At 36.4% G+C, this 25423-nt stretch overlaps 7 protein-coding genes across 10 annotated transcripts in view; 4 read left to right on the forward strand and 3 right to left on the reverse strand.

The window, feature by feature from the left end:
• Nucleotides 1-23: 23 nt before the first annotated feature.
• Nucleotides 24-11493, reverse strand: LOC100641746 (phosphatidylinositol 4,5-bisphosphate 3-kinase catalytic subunit gamma isoform-like). Its single transcript, XM_020000169.1, has 33 exons — nt 11341-11493; nt 11111-11243; nt 10827-10877; nt 10672-10769; nt 9561-10245; nt 9270-9327; nt 9164-9212; nt 8948-9058; nt 8281-8368; nt 7922-8094; nt 7709-7805; nt 7505-7577; nt 7367-7439; nt 7180-7266; nt 7022-7103; nt 6703-6827; nt 6430-6637; nt 6191-6294; nt 5919-6140; nt 5594-5675; nt 5430-5537; nt 5149-5268; nt 4994-5088; nt 3505-3655; nt 3237-3401; nt 3055-3189; nt 2880-2993; nt 2698-2756; nt 954-1047; nt 774-875; nt 651-716; nt 507-602; nt 24-328 (listed from the first exon to the last, which is right to left on the reverse strand). The coding sequence occupies exons 1-33, from the start codon at nt 11364-11366 to the stop codon at nt 131-133; spliced, it is 4128 nt and encodes a 1375-aa protein (XP_019855728.1). The 5' UTR covers nt 11367-11493; the 3' UTR covers nt 24-130.
• On the forward strand, nt 1084-2691 carry LOC109584490 (extracellular protease-like). Its single transcript, XM_020000254.1, has 2 exons — nt 1084-1408; nt 1477-2691. Exons 1-2 carry the CDS (start codon nt 1353-1355, stop codon nt 2474-2476), a joined length of 1056 nt encoding a protein of 351 aa, XP_019855813.1. The 5' UTR covers nt 1084-1352; the 3' UTR covers nt 2477-2691.
• Nucleotides 11494-11557: 64 nt separating the features above from the next.
• On the reverse strand, nt 11558-14797 carry LOC100634004 (probable imidazolonepropionase). Of its 4 annotated transcripts, none has more exons than XR_002186028.1 (10): nt 14576-14797; nt 14265-14412; nt 13866-14143; nt 13009-13234; nt 12759-12921; nt 12582-12637; nt 12357-12517; nt 12084-12244; nt 11882-11904; nt 11558-11794 (listed from the first exon to the last, which is right to left on the reverse strand). XR_002186028.1 is itself a non-coding variant. In XM_020000220.1 (9 exons), exons 1-8 carry the CDS (start codon nt 14743-14745, stop codon nt 12133-12135), a joined length of 1314 nt encoding a protein of 437 aa, XP_019855779.1. In that variant the 5' UTR covers nt 14746-14797; the 3' UTR covers nt 11801-11904; nt 12084-12132. The 4 variants fall into 4 exon arrangements, 1 of the variants encoding a protein (XP_019855779.1); XR_002186026.1 differs by having other exon boundaries at nt 11882-11991; XR_002186023.1 differs by having other exon boundaries at nt 11882-12244.
• Nucleotides 14798-14902: 105 nt separating this feature from the next.
• On the forward strand, nt 14903-17834 carry LOC100641873 (cilia- and flagella-associated protein 100-like). The gene is made up of 15 exons (XM_020000200.1): nt 14903-15027; nt 15067-15179; nt 15223-15409; nt 15492-15559; nt 15615-15668; nt 15776-15885; nt 15949-16029; nt 16401-16476; nt 16531-16614; nt 16769-16911; nt 16961-17059; nt 17118-17234; nt 17302-17398; nt 17448-17567; nt 17623-17834. Exons 1-15 carry the CDS (start codon nt 14946-14948, stop codon nt 17734-17736), a joined length of 1545 nt encoding a protein of 514 aa, XP_019855759.1. The 5' UTR covers nt 14903-14945; the 3' UTR covers nt 17737-17834.
• A 121-nt stretch (nt 17835-17955) lies between these two features.
• On the forward strand, nt 17956-20204 carry LOC100634257 (ras-related protein rab7-like). Its single transcript, XM_003382958.3, has 4 exons — nt 17956-18163; nt 19054-19180; nt 19226-19444; nt 19707-20204. The coding sequence occupies exons 1-4, from the start codon at nt 18111-18113 to the stop codon at nt 19926-19928; spliced, it is 621 nt and encodes a 206-aa protein (XP_003383006.1). The 5' UTR covers nt 17956-18110; the 3' UTR covers nt 19929-20204.
• On the reverse strand, nt 20152-21751 carry LOC100634131 (SOSS complex subunit B1-like). Its single transcript, XM_003382957.3, has 5 exons — nt 21529-21751; nt 21279-21417; nt 20832-20903; nt 20678-20753; nt 20152-20568 (listed from the first exon to the last, which is right to left on the reverse strand). The coding sequence occupies exons 1-5, from the start codon at nt 21614-21616 to the stop codon at nt 20266-20268; spliced, it is 678 nt and encodes a 225-aa protein (XP_003383005.1). The 5' UTR covers nt 21617-21751; the 3' UTR covers nt 20152-20265.
• Nucleotides 21752-21855: 104 nt separating this feature from the next.
• LOC100641998 (E3 ubiquitin-protein ligase HUWE1-like) overlaps nt 21856-25423 on the forward strand; it is a 25736-nt gene continuing 22168 nt past the window's right edge. The window contains exons 1-11 of the mRNA XM_020000165.1: nt 21856-22009; nt 22065-22163; nt 22288-22428; nt 22730-22816; nt 22906-23058; nt 23269-23388; nt 23650-23718; nt 24052-24220; nt 24586-24686; nt 24769-24833; nt 24889-24983. Of these exons, the coding sequence (XP_019855724.1) occupies nt 21965-22009; nt 22065-22163; nt 22288-22428; nt 22730-22816; nt 22906-23058; nt 23269-23388; nt 23650-23718; nt 24052-24220; nt 24586-24686; nt 24769-24833; nt 24889-24983 (1144 nt within the window). The 5' untranslated portion in view covers nt 21856-21964. The remainder of the gene's footprint in view (nt 22010-22064; nt 22164-22287; nt 22429-22729; nt 22817-22905; nt 23059-23268; nt 23389-23649; nt 23719-24051; nt 24221-24585; nt 24687-24768; nt 24834-24888; nt 24984-25423) is intronic.

Here is a 25423-nt window from a genome sequence, read left to right on the forward strand (position 1 = left end):
GCATGCGTGGGTGTACTAACTAATTTAAATGAGTGGGCGTAGCTCACAAAAAAAGAAAATACACACATCAAACGTATTAAAAATGAAAAATATAAAATAATATTATATTCATGCAAGGTGATTCCAATTGTTAACTTGAGCCTCCTCCAGTCCTTTTTCTGTGTATCCACCACATAATTTGTACTGTCCATTGCAAGTCAAGACATTTCTTAATCAGTTGTTGAAAGGATTGTTCAGCTTCATGCTCTGTCTTAGTGATCATTAGGGCATGACTGATATACTCTGCATCTTCTACACAAGCAAGCTCTGGTATACCAGTAGATCTCATCTTAGGAGAGAGAAAGAGGGAGGGGGAAGAGAGAGGAGAGATGGAATTAATTATTCAGTTTGGCTACACCATAGATATTATACATTATATATAAAATATTTTCTGTGTATAATATCTATGGCTGCACATGCTGCTTGGTGACTTGTAAAAATGTGCTGTTTGTTACTAGTAAACTTACCAGTGAGAAGAGGTTAAAAATAAGCTCGTTGTGTCTTCTGAGACAGAGGAAAGCACGACAGCACAGGTTCTTATACATGTTAAAAGTATCGCTATTCTAAAAATAAAAAGGAACTTTGTGGGTGCTTCATAAAATCCCACCTACCTCTCCACCCATCACATATACAAAATCAGGGGTGAGGACAAACGGGGCCCATTCTCTCTTGACTCCCTAGGGACACGAGTAAATAAATAAATAAGTGAAAATTAAAATGGTCGTTTTCCCTACCAAAAAGTATTTGATGTTACCAAGGAAGTGTCCAAAGTCGATGTGAAATAGATTCCCCGAAGTGGTGATCATAATATTGTCATTATGTCTGTCGCCAATACCCTACAATAAATTAAGATACTTATGTAATACTAATACATGTAGGGAAATGTATATGTACATACAATGTGATATTCTTACCAGTACGTATGAAGATACAGTATAGCCAGCACAAGAGTGAGCGAATCTCTTCAATGCTTCTTTCAAAAGCTCAGGATCATCTTCACCGAATTCACTGCATAAAAAAAAGAGATAGAAATTAATAATAAAAGCCATCATTCTTATTGCACTATTACTGCCGTATTGCCAAATTAGATTTACAACTTGGCAGCTAAGTAACATTTACTCGTACAACTTTAGGAATTAGGATATCGCACTAATGGTAAATCTAAAACAGACAATGTCACCTTTGTCTCCAACAGAAAATTACTGTACTATAACATTAGCAAAACATTGCGGCTTTTTATTCAGTCTTCATAGGCTATTGGTGCAGTTGTCCTGACTAACTAAAGATATACTATCACAACCAAGAGAGAAATCATGAAGATCCTACTGATAATCTTCAGTCTTGTTACTTACTTGACCTGTGCTCTGAGGTACGTTTTATTATTATTATTATTATTATTATTGTTTTTATTCATTACATTTCCTCTTGTACATGTAGTGATAGCGGCACGCCAATCTCTCTTGAAATGGCTTGCAAAAAAGCTCTTTCTGCAGTTACTTGCTCCTTTAATTTTGCAAACAACGGAAATGAGGATTATTATCTATTTAAGCGTAACACTCCTCTTGAAGGAATCCGTTCTCCATTCCTTACTATCACACGTGAGGGAACTCTCATTTTATATGAAGGAATAATTGTTTATCGTCTCCCTCCAACAAAGGAAAACTTTGTTCTCTTGAAGGCAGGCGAGAGTATTTCTGTAACAGTCCAAATCACTGATGCCTTTAGCATTGATACTGATGGTCTCTATACTGTACAATACAGTAGACCTTTACAGTATCTGTCAGTGAATGAGATGAGTGCAATGTCTGTTAATCAGCTTAGAGAATCATCTGTACGTGAATCAGTTCAGCTTTATTTAGAGGACACCCATCTTCTTTTAAAACCAAAAAAGGAAGAAGTAAAAATAGATTACACCGTCCACCTCCAGGACTGTGGCAGTGCTAGTTTCTCTAATGGCGACAAGAACAACAGCCTCACACTAGATGCTCACAAGAAACTCTGTGATGGGATAGACAAGGCTTTAAGAAGAATTGGCTCTAATGATATCTATGAGAGATGGTTCGGAACTTATACATTTACAAGAGGGTCAACTGTTAGAAGCACATACGATTACATGAAGACCGGATTGGACACCAGGAGTCTGACTTATTATAACAATGGGCCAGACTGCAAGTCTAACGAAGCGGCCTACACTACTCCATCGTATTGGACGACCACTGTATACCTCTGTGGTCCTTACTATGGGCTTGGGACTTATTGCAGTGGGACTGGTGATACAAAGGAGAGGATCCTAGCCCATGAATGGTCCCATGCTCTTGCTAATCGGGCTGATGAGGAATACGGTGTGGACAAGTGTAAGGAGTTGGCGAGGAGCTCTCCAGATAAAGCGATTAACAACGCTGACAGCTACAGCTATCACTATTGCGAGAGCCAGTGAACAGGCAAAGAACTGAGAATCTAATAATTAATAACTACATGTACCGTAATGCTTTAATATTGCTAATTATATAATTCATAAAATAGCTTCTTTATCTTAGCTTAATAACAATAATAACATAAAAGTAACTGATATATAAAACTGTTGTGAGTGGTTGAGAGCATGGGGGCTTTTAATTTTAAAGGAATGAGGGTTGCAAGATTACAAGCATGAGGACTTACTTTTTTTGATGACTCTTAATCCACTCATACAACTTCTTGTTATCATTAATACCAGAAACCTGAGAATAAAAAGAAAAATAAAAAATCAACATTTAAAAATAAAAACAAAAATAGCTGCTGTCATAACAAGCAGCACACTTGGAAATCAATCGGCTAAAATGAATTTGTCTTCTCTCTCTTACATCAGCAATTGTTTTAGCATTTTTTACAACTTCAATAAAGCCAGAGTTGGGACCAGTAGCCATGCAACCGTATGGTATGAGACAGAGATCAGGCAGACCCTCTCTCTCCCACAACTAAAAATAAAAATAAATAAACATAAACCATATTAATAAAAAAGGAAGTAGGGGGGGGTACTTTTTCGAATAGAGAGAGCATCCGTAGGACAATCATATCTTGTCTCAGATCGTCTCCTAGTTTGAGTATGAGTCTTGTTGGTACCGGTCTCAGGGCGGTTGGATCAACATTACACATCTCAAGCCATTGAGGTCGCTATGGTGATAGAGTGAGGCTGTCTGCCCACACACTTAACGACTTACTTTCTTAGATCCCATGATCCTACACTTGGCCGGATTGAGATTGCCTAGGGCGATCCTCGGGTTGTAAACCGGAGTCAGTACTTTACTGGGTATCTCGTTACTTCGGAGGAGGTCTTGTAATGCTGTCTGCATCTTGATAGCTTCATTATTACCACTCTTCTCAACCTTAGAGAGAAGATACATTTAAGAACAATTATTACTAATATTTTAAAAGCTAGGTTGTTATTTATTATGAATATTTTCAAAAATTATCTGTCTTTTATTTTACTTGTTTTCCAATGTCTTCAAGTTGTATTTGCATCTCGAGCTGGTTCTCAAATCGCTGGAGCATAGACTGGCCACACCCCTTTAAATAGGCCTCGAGGAGCACACCAAAACGAGGAGTGAAGAGCGGATTGTACATTTCACATTTTAAGTACCTAACAAAAAAAAATCAAGTCGGAATCAACTCAAACTTTCTACATAGTATAGGAACATCAATATCCATTAGAAAATGTAATAAAAATTTGGGGTGATTTCAGAGCCATTTTTTGGAAAAAACCATGGGCTATATAGCCTTGGGTATTTTTCAAAAATTGGCTCATTTTTAAAAATGGCCATAACTCGAAAATTTCTTATCGGAATCGACTCAAACTTTCTACATAGCATAAGGACATCAATATGTATCAGAAAATGTAATAAAAATTTAGAGTGATTTTGGAGCCATTTTTTGGAAAAAATCATGGGCTATATAGCCTTGGGTATTTTTCAAAAATTGGCTCATTTTTAAAAATGGCCATAACTCGAAAATTTCTTATCGGAATCGACTCAAACTTTCTACATAGCATAAGGACATCAATATGTATCATAAAATGTAATAAAAATTTGGGGTGTTTTCGGAGCCATTTTTTTGGAAAAAAACATGGGCTATAGCATTGGGTATTTTTCAAAAATTGGCCATAACTCGAAATTTTTTTATTGGAATCGACTCAAACTTTCTACATAGCATAAGGACATCAATATCCATCAGAAAATGTAATAAAAATTTGGGGTGATTTCGGAGCCATTTTTCAGAAAAAACCATGGGCTATAGCCTTGGGTATTTTTCAAAAATTGGCCATTTTAAAAAAATAGTCATAAATCAAAAATTTTTTATCGAAATCGACTCAAACTTTCTACATAGCATAAGGACATCAATGTGTATCAAAAAATGTAATAAAAATTTGGGGTGATTTCGGAGCCATTTTTCAGAAAAAACCATGGGCTATAGCCTTAGGTATTTTTCAAAAATTGGCCATTTTAAAAAAATGGTCATAAATCAAAAATTTTTTATCGAAATCGACTCAAACTTTCTACATAACATAAGGACATCAATATGTATCAGAAAATGTAATAAAAATTTGGGGTAATTTCGGAGCCATTTTTCAGAAAAAAACCATGGGCTATATAGCCTTGGGTATTTTTCAAAAATTGGCCCATTTTAAAAAATGGCTATAATTTGAAAATTTATTATCGGAATCAGCTCAAACATTTTACACAGAATAAGGACATCAATAAGTATCAGAAAATGTAATAAAAATTTGGGGTGATTTTGGAGTAATTTTTTGAAAAAAAACCATAGAAAAGCCTTTGCTTTTTTAAGTATTTTAAAAATAGCCATAACTTTAAATTATTTGTCAGAAACAGCTCAAACTTTCTACACAGCATAAGAATATCAGAAAATGTGATACAGATTGGTTTGATTCAAAGCCATTTCTATAGTCTAACTGATTTCATACCAAAAGAAAAAGTGTCCAATTCGTTTGTTAGTGAGCGCTCTCTTCAAGAGAAGCCTAGCCAGAGCACTATCATGACAAGGCTCAAACTTGAGTGCCTGAGAAAGAAACAAATAATAGTCACTATAATAATTATAATCATCATTTAATATACTTACTTGTGTCAATTGCAATAAGAAGTTCTCCAACTGCTCATTGGGTAGTGTTTCTAGAACATGAACAGCAAAACTCCGAACCTTCTCATCAGCAAATTCACCATCGAGCAACTTAAGAGCAGTCTACAACAACATTAATAATAACACACAAAAAAACATAGTTAGCCCACAAGTGGGATTTCAAGGTACATTGTAACTACATACTCATGCTAACCACAGTGTGGCCAACAAAAGTAAACAGACATACATGAAAATGGCTACGTGCACACTATATTATAACTTACCTCTACAGGTAGTGTTTGAACAGCTTCCACCTGTTGCAGTAGTGAGTACACCTCTATAACTTGAGTCAGTCTCGTCCAATTAATACGAGCAATGTAACTAGGAAATGCCTTGAGGAAGGAGAGGAGTGGTAGTATTATTTTTAAAATGATACAGAACTACGTACAGACATGGGTAACTGTCCATTTGCCAAACAGCTCAGCAACTTTTCAAACTGTTTCCGAATAACGTGAGAATCCTTCTCTTGACTATTATAAAGAAAAACATGTAATATTGATGGCCCTAACATGTAATATTGATGGCCCTACACTTTCAAGAATCAACCCCAAAAATCAATGCTATATATACAAAATAATAATTATTATTGAAGATTTTTGCAAATCTTTAAAAGTTTTGCAGATTTTTTTTCGCAAATCCTTAAGGACTTAATTTGGCCACAAAAATATCTTGCCATAATTTCTTTTCTTTCCCTCTCTCCTCCTCCCCCTAACCTGAGTAAAAATGAACAGGTCTCAGGTGCACTTAGAGGAAAGAAGACAGGATAAGTGTAACGAGGGAACTGTATTGTGACCCGTACAGCCATTGGATCAGGATTACTGTTACAAGGGGAGCAAGGATTAGCCTGGAAAATGTTCAGCTCTCCTTGACCCAGTTTCACTGACGACGGTCCCTTCCATAGCATCATAGTATAGGGACCACTCTGTAGTATACCTCTATTGATAGGAGAATAATGTAGGCGTGACAGTGGGTGTGGTTTGCTTACCTGTGATCAAAGACTGGTACAAGCCCCCAGTACAGGATACTGTTGGTGGATTTGCTTCTGTCTTTTTTAGAGTCTTCATGTATGCAGACCATTATCTTGGCAGCCTTTATAACAGCAAAAAATAATAAAATAAACAACAACAATAACAAGAACAATAATGGATACAAAAATAATAAAACACATGTAAAAAATAGCAATGATATAATAACAATAACAAAACAATGTAACATTCATCATACTTTAGGTAAGTCCCTGGTCACTACTCCAAACATGAAGGTCTCGTTAATGTCCATCTTTCCCTCGTTATTGAGTGGGCGTGGCCCCGTCTGCTGCCTCTCGCTCAGAACCTGCTTCGAGTGATAGAGTGTTGCCGTGACGATGAGCTGCATCTTTTTACTCTCCTTGGATGAGGGGACAGGAAGGCTCTCAACAAAAGGTACCACAAGACTAAAATAACACACAGTGAATATTTTAAGTTGATGAAGATAATTAAGGATCTTTCAGGGACTTACGCAAACTCGTCTGTCTGGTCCCAAACTGAAGCGGCGAATGTCTCGTAAGATGATTCACTTTTCTGTGACCGACTGATGTCAGTGTGTAATGGAGGCTCCCCACTGTGGGGATCTATTGGCAACCACTAGTAGTGATAATAATAATAATAATTAATAAATAAATTAATAATAATAATAATAATAATAATAATAATAATAATAGACTGATTCCTGTGCTTCTAGGTTCATTCCCATACCACCAAACTCAATCCCAAACTACTACATGTATCGGACTCATTCCCATACTCCTATAATGAGGAGTGGGCGTTAATGCACGTACGTTTAATGTGCAGGTTTTATCCTCGTCTGCTGTTGGTTTCTTAGTCACTGAAATATGAATCTGCTCTGATTTTAATATAGACCTAGAGAGAGAGAAAGAAAAGAAGAGAGAGAAAGAGAGGCTTCAAAACTCAAACCTATTTCTTCTCACTCTCTCACTTTCTAATGTCTTTAAAAGCAATGAGTTCGTTGTTACCATCAAGATAGCTCATTTCACCAGTTATCTGCAACGTGTACTTCTCAATACTACAAATACCAACAATAACAAAATACTCATCATTACTGCCACCTGGACATATTTAAACAATTAACATATATATACACACACACATGTACAATAACTCACTCATTTTCTACTAGACCACATGCCACTATACAAGGGAATATGTTCTTCAGTGTTGTGTTAACATATTCATTAACTGTACAGAGAAGGAGAGAGGAGTCATTTCATCATTAATTGATTTATTGTCTTTTTTAGACAAACCGTTTATTCTCCTGGTCAGTGAAAAAACGTTTTTAAAATGAAAAGTAACTTCTACTTTATTATCGATTGGTATCTAAAATAAAAAAAAAAAACAATTGCAGGCAAATATTCACACTGATCAACAACAAAATTTTAATAGGTGGTTCAGGATAATTTTCAAGTTCACCCATAAAAATGAATTAAAGGTTCACATCAAAATTGTACCTGAAGTGCCAGTAGAGTTGATGTTCCATCAGTTTCTAGCTCCATTGATAAAGCATAGCTTTCATCATCTCTCTCTCTTACCACCTTATCAACAAAACTATGGGTGCATGTACATCATGAAAGATAGAGGAGAGAGAGAGAGAGAGAGGGGGGGGGGAGTGAGAATATAAAGTGAAGTGCTTCTTGTTCTCCTCCCCTCTCTCTCTCTCTTACCTGTGTAGTGTCCTTCTGGCCCATTCCACTTCAATCCTATCATTCTTTGCAATGTGGGCAAACTGAGACAGATCGAGGTTCTTTCCCCCACCAACCCCTTGTATCGAGTAAGTAACATCTTCATCAAGAAGGACTCCACTTAGTTTACTTATACGTAAAAGAGTTGGTATCTCCTACAATGTACCATACATAATTACTGAAAATGCAACACGAAATACGAGTTATATGAAGTCTAGTGTGTCTGGAGGTGAGTATCAGTAATGTGATACCTGAGTCCCTTGATATCTGCCCTCAGCTTCACCTCAAGCAGATATCTCAGTCCCCAGGTATTCCAATTATAAATGTGTTCTTATTCTTACCCAGCTGGTTTCTTTCAAATCAAGGCAGATCGGTATAGCTGCAGTATCACCAGCTTCTTTCCAATGCTCATACAGCAATGTCTTAAAACTAAAAGTAACAGTAGAAGAACGTTAAGGGGAAAACAATACAGATAAACTTGAAAATGAATATTTATCACTTTCTAATAACAATAAGATATAAATCTCCCTTAATTATTAGCTCTCTCTTTCCTGATTGAAAACTAATCAATAAATGCCATTCTTACGACCGGAGAGTAATTAGTAAGAATAACACCTACACTGTATAGCCATATACACTAATATCACAGTTAATATAATAAATGACTGCCACAAAGTCTACCTCCTTTCTATCATAACAGCAATTGACACCAACACACACACACAGTCACACCTAACATATCATGTGCACTTATAGTGAAATGAATTAAGTCCATTTTAATGTACACTAAAAGCAGTCTTTATGCATTTACTAAAAAAGCTAAATATATATAGCCCATACAGTAAGTCAAGAGCCCTGATATACTAGTAATATTACTCATACTCTCATTATAGCTATTATTACAGTTATTACATTATCAAGGTCTATCTACACTATGCGTGACATTAATGTACGTTATGTACATGTACATGTATATTTTATGTATATCATAAGTTAGTATAAGGATACATCAACTGCCTCTCATTGTATAGCTCATAGAGAGTATTGTTGACTGAGTAGGTGAGAGTAAATGAATCTGATCTGGTGCTTGCAGGAAAGGTGAATACAATACTCTTGCGTCTAGAGAGAGAGAGAGGGAGAGGAGAGAGGGAGGAAGGGAGGGAGGGGGAGAGAGAGTAGTGATTCAATTAGACTAATACATTTATACAGAGTAAACACTGTTACCTCATTTCTTTATGTATAACTTCTTTGAGCACACCAATAGTATCGAATTCTAAAAATGAATTAATTTAAAATTGAATTTATAACTTCATAAATTCTAAAGCCTTACCTCTGCATTTAACTTTAAAGGGAGCGAAATCTTCCGATTGTACAGTAACCTCATGCACCTACACACACAGTATTACAACGTTTATGTTATTACACAGTATCGTAATGAGTTAATGAGATCATATTGAGTGAGTAAATTCAAAGCCAGTTACATCAGAGCCAGGTATTATAGTAATTTATAATGAGAGCATTAACATGTGCACTTTTATTCATTTTATATGATATATTGTGATAAAGTTCCTCCCTTTACTAGTGCTGTACATGTACATGTATATTCCGACGTCACTCTTACTTCAAAAGAAGCATATGAAAGACTCGGCATACTCTCCTTCCTCTTTTGCGGTGATTTCACACGTCTTGTCGTACGAACTGCTTTATGCTGACGACTCTTCCAATCAAACTCCTTCTGTTCCGGCCCGGATATATCCATCGTGCTCTCCTCACTCACAGAAGTGGCCGACCGACCAAATATCATAGTCTTTCTCTTCACTTTATCGGCAGTGTCTCGTGACATCTTTCGCTTGGGGCCCTCCATTGCCTCCGTCCGTGGGCGGGGAGGGGATTCATCAAAAACAGAACTCTCGTCTCCCTCACCAGGTTTCACCTGCAGCTCGACTGATGTGTTCATCCGGTCCAATGGTTTAAAGCCGGCACTAGGAGTGTCCTTCATTGACACAGAGCGATATGATTTAAAAAGGCCAAACTTTCGTCTTTGTGGGCTGGCCATTCCGATACTGCTAGAGGATGAGGAGGATGAGGATGGGGTACGATTGTTTAAAGACACAGACATCATATTGTCACTTAGTCCTTCTTCGACCTCTGCCTCTTCAAGAGGGTTATCCCAGGTGAAGGGGAGAGGGGAGGGGTCAGGTATGCTTCCTATCATACCACGGAGAAAGTTACTGAGAGTCCGGCTCACTTTCTGCGGCTCCATTGGATCGGGTGAAAGTGGAGGAGATGTAGTCGGTGTAGTATGACTACAATAATAATAATAATATTATTATTATTATTATTACAACTAGGAAAGATCATTCTTATTATTATCATTAGCATTATTATTACAAGTAGATTAGTATAGGTTATACACCGTTAATACTATCATTATTTTGATGCATGTACATGTACATGTACAAGAAGTAAAATAAATGTTTGGATGATGTAGGCATTATGTGCTCTTAATGTAGGTAAGTGTCCTTAAACCATAAATAATATTTATATAGCTCATTTGTTTATTTACTTAAGAGACTGTGAAAAACAGCTTTTGTCTGTGTACTTACTATTAGCATTAAGAAGGAAAGACAATATTGATATTAAGAAAGACAAAGAGGGGGAGGGAGGGAGGGACATTGATTGTACATGTGTTACATAGTATATGGGGAGAAGTAGAAATGGAATTAACGTACTCTCTTAGGACAATTAGTGTTGGTATTTCACTCTGCCTTAGAGCATCAGAGATATAAGGAATGTCACTTGGAGCAGATTGTAGATCAATATACTCACCCTACAATAAATAACATGGAGTCATGATAAGAGTGAGTGGGAAGCTCCAATGGCTTACACAGATATTTCCAGAGAGACACTTTATACTGTTAGGATCAACACCAGGCCACTGGAAGAGAAAGAGAGAGAGAGAGAGAGAGAGGAATAGAAGTGATTTACAATGTAAACTGGCCAGCTCAAAACAAGCCAAGCATGTTAAATAGAGTTGCAATGTAGGCCATTAAAAAACATTCTTAAAATATCATCACATCTTAGACATACAATCACCAAATAACTTGCACAAGTTTTTATGCTTACAAAATACCTGCTCCCCTGTGCTAAATTTATACAAAGTGTCCTTACTTCTTTAAGGAGGAAACTAGTGATTATAGTTTGTAGAGTGCTGTCTCCAGTATCTGCAGTGTCCAAGCAGTAAGAGGAGCGTCTGCCAAGACTTCCTTCCTTCTTCTCGTAGAGCTCAAGATTAATAAAGTACCTTGACGTGTGCAGATGACGTGTATAATAAACAAAACGATAGCATTTTGAAAGTAAAGGGAAAAACAAGCAGAGAGAGAGAGGGGGGTTCTGCTTACTGTTTTGAATTCTTAGCCTCAGCCATTTTAGCAAGCAAGAAGCAAAAGCAGGAACTGCTAATCTTTGGAATATAATATCAACAGCAAAGCCTCCTTCTCTTTAAAGCAAGAAAAAAATTGCAGGACCTTACTCCATTCCTTAAAATTATTATAATACACTTAGACCAACAATCCACTCCCACATTCCTCCACCAACCACAACTAAGTACATGCCAACTTTACTTTTACTATACACAATACTTTGAAATTGTTATTTTATTGAGTGCAAACGTGAGTGATGACATAAATGAGTGAGTCAGTTCAAAGAATTAACATACAATACATGTACTATAAGTACATACATGTACATACACGTGCATTATCTTTCTTTTTGTTAAAGTAACAAAAAGTTGTACATTAACGAAGGAATTGTTTAGTGTTTCTGTAACATTAGTATAAAAAAACACAAAATATTCTACACGAAAAACAATAGATAAGGGAGAGAGAGAGGGAAAAGAAAAAAAGAAGATAAGAATGTAATGCACTTGAGTATTGATTATACCTGCTATTTTCATCTTTGTAATTCTAAAAGGAATACAAACACAAAATATTAAACACATTGCAAGAGATGGGAAAAAGAGAGCTAACAAAAAATTAACAACACAACGCCCACTAAAGAAACGAGAAATTCCAAACCGTAAAATCAGCACGTTTGTTGCAATTCATTTCAAGGCAACATGCATATACAGGTTTCAGAAAATTACCTAAAGAAACACTCACACCCAGTGCATTGTGTACATAGCTAAGACACGGCTAAGAGACATCAATGGCTTCTTCTTTTGTGCTGTAAACAATGTTACCCTCCTTTATAACATGTTGAATGCAATCCCGATGACAACCAAACTGGTATATGATATTCTCCCACCTTTAGAGATTCAGATATAAAGGAGAGAGGAGAAAGAGAGAGGGAAAGAGAAAAATCACATATACATGCTTTATCCTTAGCCCAGTGTGTGCATGTATCCATTTTAAATTACTTGGGAGCAGAGAGTATCACTAAATCGGCTTTTTTTCCAACTTCAATAGAACCACATACATCAGAGAGGCCAAGAGCAGCAGCTGCATTGATGGTAGCAGCAACCAGTGACTCCTCCATTGAGAGACGAAGATTAACACAAGCTAAATGCATCACTAATGGCTAATGGAGAGAAAGTAAGATTACGAGAGAAAGTAAAATTAGGAGAGAGGGAGTGATGGTGTACCATTGAATAACAGTAAGCGTTGGGATTGAAATCACTACCAAGTGCTATAGCCATGCCTAATAACACACACACAAAATAACAAAATAAAACATTCATAAAATACATGTAGAGTGCATGTACATGTACATGCATGTACACATTCTCTCTCCTATAATAATAATGAAAAAGATTTATTGCCTTTTTCAATCATCTTCCTAGCAGGAGGCTGCCTCAGTCGTAACATGTAAGCAGTAGTGGGTAGAAGGACACCGATGGAGCCACACTGGGACATAGCAGCAATCCCAGCATCACTGATCTCCTCAAGGTGACTCACAGCAGCTGCTTCTAACTCTCCAGCCAACTGAATAGAGAAAAGAAAGAAGGAGAGATAAAGAGAGAGAGAGAGAGGGGGGGGGTAAAAAATAGAGAAATAATTTGATTCACAAACCTCTCCAGATCCCATTGGGTGAAGTTCGTCGCCGTGGAAATTTATCCTCCATCCCTCTCTCTTTCCGGCTGCTAGTATCCTTCGAGACTGCTCCAGATCAAAGACACCTTTCTCACAAAATACGTCAATGTTGTCAACGTGGATTTGACCTTTTGATGAAAGGTCACTGATAGTCGGGATCTGTTCCTCAATAATGGATAGTGTTGCTTCGTCAGAAGATAATCCTCTAAAAATAGAAATAGATTTTAGAGAGAGAGAGGAGAGGGAGAATCCTTGCAGTTTGAAAATACTTGCACAGTTTGAATTCACAAAATGCCACAAATTAGTTTAATAAACAAAAAATTATAAGATTACAGAACATGGGCTCCACTGCTACACGCTAATAATTGCACATGTTGCATCATAACATGCAATTATTTCACCAATGTTACTAAAATCCAATACAATAACAAACACTGGTGCTTCACCTAATGCATAACTATAATGACACAACTCCTCTCCCAAAACTATTATTATTGATTTTTAGCACATCTTCCAATAACAACACGTCATGCACATAAAACTATACTGATATAATGGGTAGTAGTAAAAGTAGAAACGAAACGAAACCAGAAACGGAAAGAAACCAGAACAGAAACAAAAACTAGAGGACTCCTAACATAAGTAAGGAGCTCCTAGCATGACTAGGAGACTTCTAACAAAAATTAAAATTACATTGGGAGATTGTTTCTTTCCGTTTCTGGTTTCGTTTTGTTTCTACTTTTACTAATACCCCTGATATAATATACTTACCTATACATACAGTGTATGCATAATGTCTACCAACTCTCTCCTCCTCCTCTCTCTTTCTCTCTTACCTAGGTACTGCATGTGCTCCACAGTAAGTTATAGAAAGATCCATTGGATGCTCTTGACGGGCATTATTTAGAACTTCAAGCATCTTCACTTCAGACTCGGTCTCCAGCCCATAGCCTGATTTAGCTTCAACTGTAGTCGTACCACATCTCATCATTGACCAGAGTCTTTGGACTAACGGGTCATAGAGTTCCTTGTGTGTAGCACTACGTACGCACTGTACAGTGAAGTTGATTCCACCACCTGATTTATGTATATCCATGTATGTGGCACCAGCTAACTGGAGAGAGGGGGGAATGATAAAAATTATTTAAAAATAAATTAATTTATAATGATAAAAGTAATAAGGAATTAAAATGTAATAATTTAAAGAGGAAGAATAAAGTATGTATCATTATTACTTTCATAGCAAATTCATTCACTCTGTCCCCAACCCACACTGGGTGCGTGTGGGCGTCCACAAAACCAGGCAACACAGAGGATCCATTAGCCAAGACTGTCTCTTTGAATGACCAGTCAGAGTATTTAGCATCCAAAACATCATCAAAACTAATAAAAATACATTATACATTATAATAAACTAATTTTAGCATTTTTGGTGTATCGTTGTCTCTACTAATTTTAATTAGTAATTCAAGACGTTTCACTAAAATTAGTACAAATAATTATTATAATTGGTCGTAATTAGTCAAAGCATAGGTCAAAGACACACCCCAAATCTGCAATCAGTCCGTTCCCGTCCACAACCAGCCCAACTCCTCTTCCATTCTCTCCCTGTATCACTGCTATATCCTTCATGGAGGCTCCACGAAGGACCTTCTCTCCTTCTCTGCACACTTGAACCACTTGAGAAGCTCCTCTCACTCGTAGAAGACCAGCCATCTTTAATGCTCCAAAGGAAACGTGTTTGCACGTGGGCGACTCTTGCAAAGTCCATGCATCACGTGATAGATCTACCGCACCTCGGCCCCCCGAAGTTTAAATTTTCTGGCAGACCAGAACCCGTACAAACCACGCCTTCTCTCCACCTACTTTTGTTTCCATGGTGATATTGCCAGGTAACAAAATTTAATGTTCACAAGATGGCCGCTGTATCTCTTCTTTCTAAAACGCCACCAAAGGAGAAGACAGTACCATCCCTGCCACCAATAATCAACAATAAAGGTAAGGAAATACACCAACTAGCTCTGACTGCTCTCATAGGCAGGAAAGTATCCGCAGATAGCGCCAAAAGTGATGGAAAGAATCCTTTTACTATGCCACCAGACTATGAGTTGTTCACACTGAGAGAAAGGGAGAGAAATCTTCAAAGAGAAGTACAACTCTCACTCTTATACAGCCCATATTATATAATTATAGGAGAGAGCAATAGAGAGGAAGCTTCCAGTCCATGAGAAGCCAACTTATGCCAGTCGCATGAATAAGAAACTTGCTGCAGTTCGACAGGCAGCCATGACTCCTGAAAGCTCCAGTACTGATATTAAAGGGTTTGATCAAGCTTCCCGTATACATGAGAACACACAGTTTGTCCTGGCAACAACAAGAGGTGAGCATTATAATAGATTATTATAGGTGTGAAGTAGCACCTACTACATGTAATCCAATTGTGTAATGTATGTATGTTATAGAGCGACGGGTTGAGAAAGAAGACCTCAACAACTACTTGAATAAAAAGAGAGAGATGTTTCTGATGCAGGTATAAATGTAACTATGCATGATAGCATTGTATTCACACATTCATCCCATGATAGTACTCATTAGGAGTCAAAAGAGATGAAATACAAAAACTCGAAGACATTGCTAAGGTAATATTATGTTTAATTTAAATGTTAAGTTAAGTGTTTAAATGTTTTTTAAGTTAAATGTTTGCTGTAGTTCTTTGTCCTTTTGTGATGTCAATTATTATTTTTAGACTGAAGAGAGGAAGATTGAAGCAGCAGAGCAGTACCTAGAACAGAGTGCCGCAATGTTTGATGAATTCTTAAAAGAGAATGACAAAAATTCTGTAGAGGCAATCAAAATGTATCCTTAATACTTTATATAATTTATATTTATAATTTATTATTTTTATTTTTCATTTCATAGGGCTGAGGCTGCAACGAAAGCTAAACTCGAGAAAGTGGCAGAGATTAAGCGACTGAACTCACAAGTGATGGCAATCAAAAGGTAATAGAGAAAATACTCAGTGACTAAATTCAAAAATGTACATTTACAATCAAAACATTATGATTCCCTCTGTTACATGTGTTGTATAGAAAATTTGAGCAGATTTTAATGAAATTTGAATTTTAAAGTTGCTAAAAATTGGGAATAGTAATTTAGTCGAATTTTGTCAAAAATGACTAGGAGAGAATTTTTCATTTTTATAATTTTTTGATACCTATACATGTACTTATTTTGTATAGAAAGTTCGAGTGGATTCTGATCAAATTTAAATTTTTTAAATAAATTTTTAAAGTTTCCCCAAGTGCTATGCATTGTGTTGTTACAGTACTGTTTAACTGACTTAGCACTGACCGTGTAATTTCATTATCTAGTGAGATATCAAGGAATGATGATCATTTGAATGAACTCAAGACTTATAGACAATTCTTAAATGAATTAGCCCCTCAGGTATCTGCATCTTAGTAGATTAACATTTGTATTGAGTCACTGCCATAATTATAGGAATGGCATGAAGTTAGGAAACGAAGATTGGAAGAAATGAAAAGGGCAAGTGATGCTACAGAAAATGAGACACTTGATGAAGAGGTACATGAAAATACATGTACATGTACATGTACATTTACACACGAATTTTATTAATATTGTACTGTGAGTTTGTTTTTATGTGTTCACAATGCATTTCCCAAAAAACCAGTTTATTTATTTTGTCTACATAATATGTTTTCATTTATAATAATAGGTATACTTTGACAATCCTGCACAACTATTGGAAATCTTTACAGAATTAGAAGAGCAGAATCTCTCGCTTATTCAGAACAGCCAAGAAACAGAGGAGACGCTGGATGAGATAAAACACTCACGTAGATCAACGCAAGATAGAATGTAATGAGAGAAGACACTTCATGAATTAATCTTTACATGTACTTGTCAGGAATTATGAAGTTCAAGTATTAAGATTCCAAATCTCTGAGTTGGAAAAGATGATTGAAAAAGAAGAAGCGAAATCGCTTGAGCTGGAAACAAAAGCAAAGTGACTTAAGCTCAATATATTCCTATAATAATTTTATTATTTTTATTAATCTTTCAAGATTATTTTCATTTGGAGAGTACAAGGCTGAGGATCAGGAAGCAATGCTGTCAACTTTGGACAAGAAAGTGGCAGATGTTTACAATAAATGCATAGGAGGGAATGAAGCTGCAGTAAGGTTAGCTCTTTTGTAATAATACACATACATGTACATGGAAATGTATACTATACATGTATACTTGTAGTACTCTCCAAATGCTTACTGCTATTGAGGGTCGTATGGAAGAACTCTTTGAAGAGCTGGAGACCCTCCCCGTCGAAAAAGTCGAGAGTGCAGAGAAAGTAAGAATATTGCAGTTGAACTTGCATAATAATTGATTTGTTGTTAAAGGCTAAAGAGAAGGAGAGGCGATTGAGGATGAGGGAACAGAAATTACAAGAGCAAAGGCTGCACCAAGAAGAGAGATTGAAGAGAGCTTTAGAAAGAGCTCAAGCTGACCCTAAAAGAACCGTAAGTTTTAGAATTAACTAAATTTTTTAAAATAGAGATGTTCTTCTTTCGTTAGACTGGAAGGAGACTGGTATATCGTTCAGAGCCGCCTGTACTGAAGCATCAGCAGAAACACATTGATGACCAGAGAGAGAAAGAAGAAGAGGAAATGCAATATTTCTTCACTTAGGAGTCTAAATATTTTAACTCAATTAATTTGTGTATAAAATAGAATTATAAATTTAATAGTAATTACAATTACTCCCTTCAAACTTACTATACAATGGACATAAATTTGATTAGAGCCATTGAAGCTGATGCAATACTGCAGAACTGACAAATGCGGCAACCATGCGGATACGGAGGGTGTGTATTCATGCTGATCATGTGACCTGGTAGCGGTCACGAGGCTTTTTTGATAAGGAGTGAGCTTCTGATCTGACATTCTCTGCTGATACCTGCTTTTCTCTCCCTCCCTCTTCCTTTTGTCAGGAACGCTAGCACTCCTCCAGCGGCAAAACTCATCACAGCAGCTATTAGGAGACAGGAGATACAGAGAACAACATGTCTGCCAGAAGAAAAGTCCTTTTGAAAGTGATCATACTAGGGGATAGCGGGTAAGTTAGTAAGGTCATGGCATTAGGCGAGGTTATCTCGTCCAGTAGTTGGTGTAGATTTGTTTTACTGGGTGGGGACTGTTTCTTTGCTTTATAAAGCTATTATTGAACAATTGGAGCTAATAATAGTAATTAATTATCGTATTATATACATGTATATATATCAATTCACAGTAACTGTTGTTGACTTTAAAAGGAAGAATGTCAGTTATATAATTTATTTAATAAAGATGATCAATAATTGTTGGTAATCCTAAATCTCTTTACGAATTGGTAATGGCTGTTTTCTCCAACCATGCCATATAATGATTAGCTAACTCTGGTCTTTTTCATTTGTTTATGCGTTAATGTGTGCATGTTTTACATTCCCTTTCAAACCTAACAATTTTAAAGTTTCAAAAACTTAAGAGAGGGTGTGCTTCTAGGCCAATTCCACCCCTTATTATCAGAGGCCAACCCTCATGAATTATTCATAATATCAATGTCATTGTTACATTAATACTAATAATGATATACTGATAACAATTGTACTCATAGTTTTACTCCCCTGTGTTTTCAATATGCTCTCTCTCTCTCTCTCTCTCTGTCCTTCTCACTCTCTCTTTGTCTTCCCTAGGGCTTTCTCTTTCTCTGATCTCTCTCTCTTTTTTTCTTTCCCCTTCCTCTCTCTCTCTCTGTGTTGATGTATTATGTTTTTATGTTGATATTTTGTCTTATAAAATACATTTCATTGTTTTTATTAAGTTATCCTGCTTGTATCTGTATATACTGTGAATCCTTTTGTGTATTATACATACATGTATGTTCACAGAGACACACCCCTCTCCTTACTTTAGAATTAATTTAATAATTTTATGTTTCCTTTTTCTTTCTCTCTCTCTCTCTCTCAGTGTTGGTAAAACATCACTAATGAATCAGTATGTCAACAAAAAGTTCACCTCACAATACAAAGCCACCATCGGAGCTGATTTCCTAACCAAAGAAGTCATGGTCGATGATCGTTTAGTAACTATGCAGGTATTGCCCCTCCCCCTTTTCTCTTTAACCCGCCCCCTCTCTTAGATATGGGACACAGCCGGTCAGGAGAGATTCCAGAGTTTGGGCGTGGCTTTCTACCGAGGGGCTGATTGTTGTGTTTTAGTATACGATGTGACTAATGCCAATACTTTCAAGACGCTGGACAGCTGGAGAGATGAGTTCCTGATACAGGCCAGCCCTAGAGACCCAGAGAACTTCCCTTTTGTCGTTATTGGCAACAAGATTGATCTAGAGAACAGACAGGTAGGACACACACGGGGGAAATATATTTAAAAGCATGTGAATAATAGTATATATATTTAAAAGCATGTGGTAACAAGTCTGCCTGCCACAGTCTCACATGTACTATAAAGCATACCACATCATCCTAATCATATGTACACACTGATCTACTAATGTACACTAAGTGTATGCCACTACTGCCCTTTGGAGATCCTAATCATTTTGACCTTTCATGCATCATTTTTAATGTTTGACCTTTCACTGTCGTTTGACCTTTATCAAGGTACCCGCAAGACGAGCGCAGAACTGGTGTGAGTCAAAGAATAACATCCCCTACTATGAGACAAGTGCCAAAGAGGCCGTGAATGTTGACCAGGCTTTCCAGAAGATCGCCCGTGACGCTCTAGCAAAAGAAAATGATGACATTTACAAGCCTCAAGTTGCATCAGTCCCTGATATAAGGCTTGACTCCAATACTAAGCAGAAGAGTGGGAAGTGTTGCTAGAGAGAGGGACGTGGGAGATTTTTGATTATTATGTTCACATAATTGTCGTGTATTGTGTAATAACTTAAACTTTAAAACACGTACTGGATAGCATTATAAATAAAAATAATAGGGATACATTTTTGTTTGTTCGCTCATCTCATAAAATTAATTATTATTATTGGTATTATTGTACTTGTCTGATATTTTTGTGTCGTTTAATTATTATTATTATGTTGTTCTCTATTTCGTTTGTGAAGCTGTTGAAATATTAAAAAATTTGTCATGAAAATTAAATTTCTCAATTTTTAGAACGTTGCATTTATAAATAAGACCCAAGTGTGTGTATGCGTAATAATCATTGCCAGCCATGTTCCCGGGTATTCTGCCGGGAATAAGGATGATGTCTATGATGAACTGACAATGCGTTGTTGTGGTGGGACGTCACATGATTGTCATGTGTCGGGTGTCGTCTTTGGGCATGTTTAGAGTTCATGTGACCATTGGAGTGAGTCGAGGGAGAGGAAGACGAAGAAGGGGCGGAGACTGTTGCCATGGTTTCTATCGAATGTCTATGCTTGGCGTTAGAAGATTGGTGATGGTTTTCAATTGACGGAGGCTGAGCAGAGGAAGAAGACATCTCTGGCATAGAGTGAGGCGACTATAGTAACAAAGATAGTAACAGAGATAGTGAGGAGAGGAAAGAGAAAATAATTAAGTTTGTCCACATACGTGTGTGAACAATCGAAATAATGTGTGAACAGTATAACCTGTTGTGTCAGCCCTTCTGCTTGAGGCGGTACGTAAGTACTCATATCTGGAGTCTCAGAAAACACCATTGTAAAGCTAGGAGAGAGAGAGAGAGTGTCAAATAAGTTTACAAAAGATACACAATAAAATAAATAAATAAATTGAATAACTTACTCTCCCAGTCTTTCAACTAGTCCATATTTGCCACAGTACAATACAAGGTTTCCTTTCCATAGTGACGAGTACCTACATTCATAAAAATCATAAATCATACACAATGCAGTAAGCATGGATTTAAATATTAATATTCCTATACATCGTGTTGGCTTGATTATTAAAATACCATTGTCTATGGTCTTAAATTGACTCAGATATGTATAGTAAAAAGTTTGAGGTGATTCCAAAAAAAATTTTTAATACAAGAACTAATTATTTGTTGTCATTGAAAATGCCTCAACTAAAAATAAAACACACAATATTAGCTGCTTTTAGTTTATAAAACAATACATGTACTATAATTTGTACCATAGCCTAACGACCCATAAACACAAAGACATACTACTGGCCGTCCCACTGCCCGTGCTAATATCCAGTGCTATAGCACCCGTTACTTTCTTGTACCCTTTAGTCAGTCGTATAATGTCACCAGTACTGATTGCCTCTCCTTCCCTATTCCATACTGAGAATATGATACTTCCTGTCTTGTCAGCCACTCTACACTTCCGCACTGTGCTACCGTCTTTCGTTTTTTGCTGCGTACCTGAAACAAACCGATAAATTATTAGTATATATCACCAGTCCAATCTTAGAGGCTTTCTCTCTCTTGCATAATATATTTATTGAGGTTTCTATGTGTAATTATTATACCCACCCCTGTCAATGACTATGAAAATGCAGTGAACGTTTTTCATGCCCGCTCTGAGGTCTTCTATAGGCGTTATTCTATCTTCAGACGCCATTCAAAACTTACAGCGCCCCAAACGAGCGCGCAAAAGCTTTTATAAAAAGACTAGAGAAAGGAGCAGGAATGAGAGAGATGACTTCAACAATGATTAGCTTAACCAGTAGGCGTGGTACTGGGCGGTGCCAAAGGAGATAATTAATTAAGCAATTAATTAATAACTAGATATTTAAAGTTATAAAATAGACTAATACCGTATTTGAAACCTTTCTCCGTAAATTTCGTTTAAATAGAAAGTAATATAAAACTAGCGCGTGTACAGCGAGTTAGAGGTGTAGAGAGAACTCTTAGCCTCTGTTCGTGGTTCTCTCTCCTTTCATGTCACTGAGATTAGGAGAAAAGAATAATGAAAATAGAGAAAAGCAAGTCCAAGAAAAGTGTCGGAGACCTGGTTAGTGTTTAATTAAAACACACGTAAAGTTTTTGTTCTTTTTTTGTCACTTTAGCCTCTCCTGACACAAGAGCTGATTCAATCTTTACTCCTCTGTTCAGAAGAGGCTCTCCCCTCACTCCTTACCACTATAACAGTTTGGCGTTACGGAAAAGTGAGACGAAAATAATAAATATTTTAATTTGCAGTCTGTACATGCATTGTCATGGGAATAATAATAATAATAATATAATTATAATAATTTTAAAACAAAGGTTATCGGAATACTCTTTTATTAGTGTGAATTGTACCACTGGATAGACGTTCTTGATAAATTTGATGCGATATTGTCAAGAGCAACCGAAGAAGCCGCGTCACGTGACTCCGGGTCACATGACCAGCGATACATTTACATGTGCCCTCTTTTGAAAGAGGAAAAGGTGAGAGAGAGAGGGAGAGAAAGAGCGAGTATTTGCACCATTTTAACTATTACTAAATTGTATGTATGTATGTATGTCGTGTTGATTATTATTATTATCAAATATTGTTCACATCTTGTTACTACTGTACTCATATAAACACATACACTATTATACATAACTATGTACATGTATGTGTTTATACAGTGTATCTGCATACTAGTGTGTATTATCACTTACTCATGCTGCTTCCTTTATATTTTCATACTCAACAAGTACATGTACATATTTAGTATGTAATTTATGCTTTGCTACACTTTAGACCAAGACTTTGGTGATGTCTGTTCTAAACTTCACTTCACTTCTTATTGAACACTCTTATGCTCGCCATATCTACAATTCAACAGAGGTATTTAAAGCACCACGTACTTTCTACATTTGCATGATATTGTATATATCATGCATGCATAATGTACATGTATATTTTCTGTTTTTTAGCATTTGTGTATTTTATTGGCCTGCCCTGATCTCGATATTGTCCTGGCTGTCTTGAATCTTTTCTACGTCTTTGGAAAGAGATCAAATTTCATCTCACGGCTCCCAGCCCACCAGAGGACCAGTCTTAATTCTTATCTTGAATATCTGGGAGAAGTAAGTGTGATCAAGAAATTATATTTTCTCCTCCTATCTATTGCCCTTTTAATTTGACATGTACATGTAGCTGGACTACTAAGCAGCTTGACAGTAGTTCCATAGTCCAATACTTGCTCCATGTACATGTACATACATGTATATTAATTCTCTGTCCTTATTAATTTGTTCTTTTTTTTCTCTTTCTCTCTCCTCCTCTCTCTTCCTCAGACTTGGGGTGGTAAGCAGAACGGGTTTGGTTTAGCTCAGTGCTGTCAGAATCTTGACATGAGTGAGTTCCCGTCGACTGCAACTTCAGTTTATTTTGAATACCAACCAACTACCAGCAACGTAAGTCACAGTACTTACATGTATACACACATGTACATGTACTGTACATTCGTAGACTCCGTGTAGTTATATTATATACATGCATTTATCTGCATCTTAGTGTATGTTTTTATTTTTTTGCATGATTACTTCTTTAAAAAAATAACAATTTACTAATAACAGTACAGTAGTTGTGATGACGATAATATATGTATACATGCATACATGTACTTTATACTGGTCCATTATTAGTCGTTTTATCTACTTGTTTCTTTCTTTTAGTCTGAAGCAGGTAGTAATGAATCTCATACAGTAACCACCAGGTCCATTGCTGTCACTTCTGTTGATAAAGTAATAGCTATCGTCATATCTCTCTCGTCTCTATTCTTATACATGTACATGTACATTGTAGCACAAAAATTTCGAGGACTATACATGTACTGTACATGTATATTTTGCATGAATATTTTGTTGATTGTAGGTGTACATGTGTGAATCAATTTTTGTAAATTTTCACCAGCTTTCATCTTATGATTAATATTATTTTTTTGTGAATCTTCAAAGAATTTTAAATCTGTGAAATTTAGAGCCCTTTACATGTAGAGTTGACGCACAGTAGGTCTTTATGCATTAATGGACATGTGTACATTTTCCTTTTTGTTTTGTCTGTGTCTATCTCTTTAGTATGAAGAGGATATTTCTGATATTATTGTTAAATTGTTGGAGTCTCATTCGGTTCCTCTGGTCCAGCAGATGAGGTTTCTCACACGGCTCAGACTCGCTAAGAGTTTTTGTCACTTTGAGTATCGGGTCAAGTGTGTCTTAGTAAGACTCCAGGCAATATCTGTATTAGGTAAGTATCTTAACTCCACCTTTAATGTACAAATGTAAATGTAGTGTGTGTTTATATAGGCGGTAGCCTGTATGTAGGATTGAGGTTGGTTTTTCAAGCTGGTGGCCATTTTTATGATTTTTCTTATTGTAATTATAGTGATATTATAATTGTTCATATTTTCATTAATTATAGTGAATCAATAATGTAATCATAGTTTACTAAAATTAATAATGTAATGCTAAAATTGAATGCAGTAGAACCAAGCCCCCAATACATGAAAGCCTATGAAAATGTTGTTTTGTGCAGACTTGTAACTGAAGTTTAAATTTTATCCTCTTCTCTCTCTCCCCCCCCCCCTTCTCTCTCTTTCTCTCTTCTGTCAGTATATTCAATGGCTCCTGCTGAAGTAGTTGATCCACTTATTTATGATGGACTAGTGGAGGAGTTGATTGAAGTATTGGAAGTTAAGAATCCATTACTACAGGTAAGGGAGAGCCAGGGAAGCAACTGAACAAATCTATAATATTTACTTTTGATATGATATGTGCTCTTGTATTTTCACACAGCACGAGATCAAAGCAGCTGTATTAAGGACACTTACCGCCATTATTCATCTTGAAAGAGACCCAAGGTAAGTGTATTATTACATGTATGATCATTACTGATTCCCTCTCTCTTTCTCTCAGGCTTGGTGCTATTATAGAAGCAACAGGTGCTTCCACTTATCATGGCTTCCTACCAACTTTAGTACGAGACTGTGTTGCTGCCATCATCAGTGCTGGTAAGGGAGAGAGTACATGTACATGTACATGTATACATGTACATGTATTTTATTTGACAATTGCATACATGTCACTGTTAGATCTAGAGAGAGTGGACTTTTGGTCTACCATATTTTAGCCTAAGTCTCCTGAAATCAGACCTGGGGTCAATTACAAAAGTTCAATTACAATTACGAATTCAATTACACTCCTTTTGCAAGAATAGGCTCAATTACAATTACAATTACACCATGACAGTGTAATTTCAATTACATTTTCAATTACAATTACAATTTGATGTACATGTATTGTAACAACATACTTTGCAGTGCTTACACTATGTGTTAAAAAGAAGTTATTTCGGTACTTTACAGTATCAAAAACACCCAAAGATACCAAAGTACATAAAGAACATTTCTTTGTGCATCTGTACATTCTGTAGTTAGGTAACTCAAATATA

Source organism: Amphimedon queenslandica, unplaced genomic scaffold (genome assembly GCF_000090795.2).
Source record: "Amphimedon queenslandica unplaced genomic scaffold, v1.1 AMPQUscaffold_13516, whole genome shotgun sequence".
Taxonomy (NCBI): Eukaryota; Metazoa; Porifera; class Demospongiae; order Haplosclerida; family Niphatidae; genus Amphimedon; species Amphimedon queenslandica.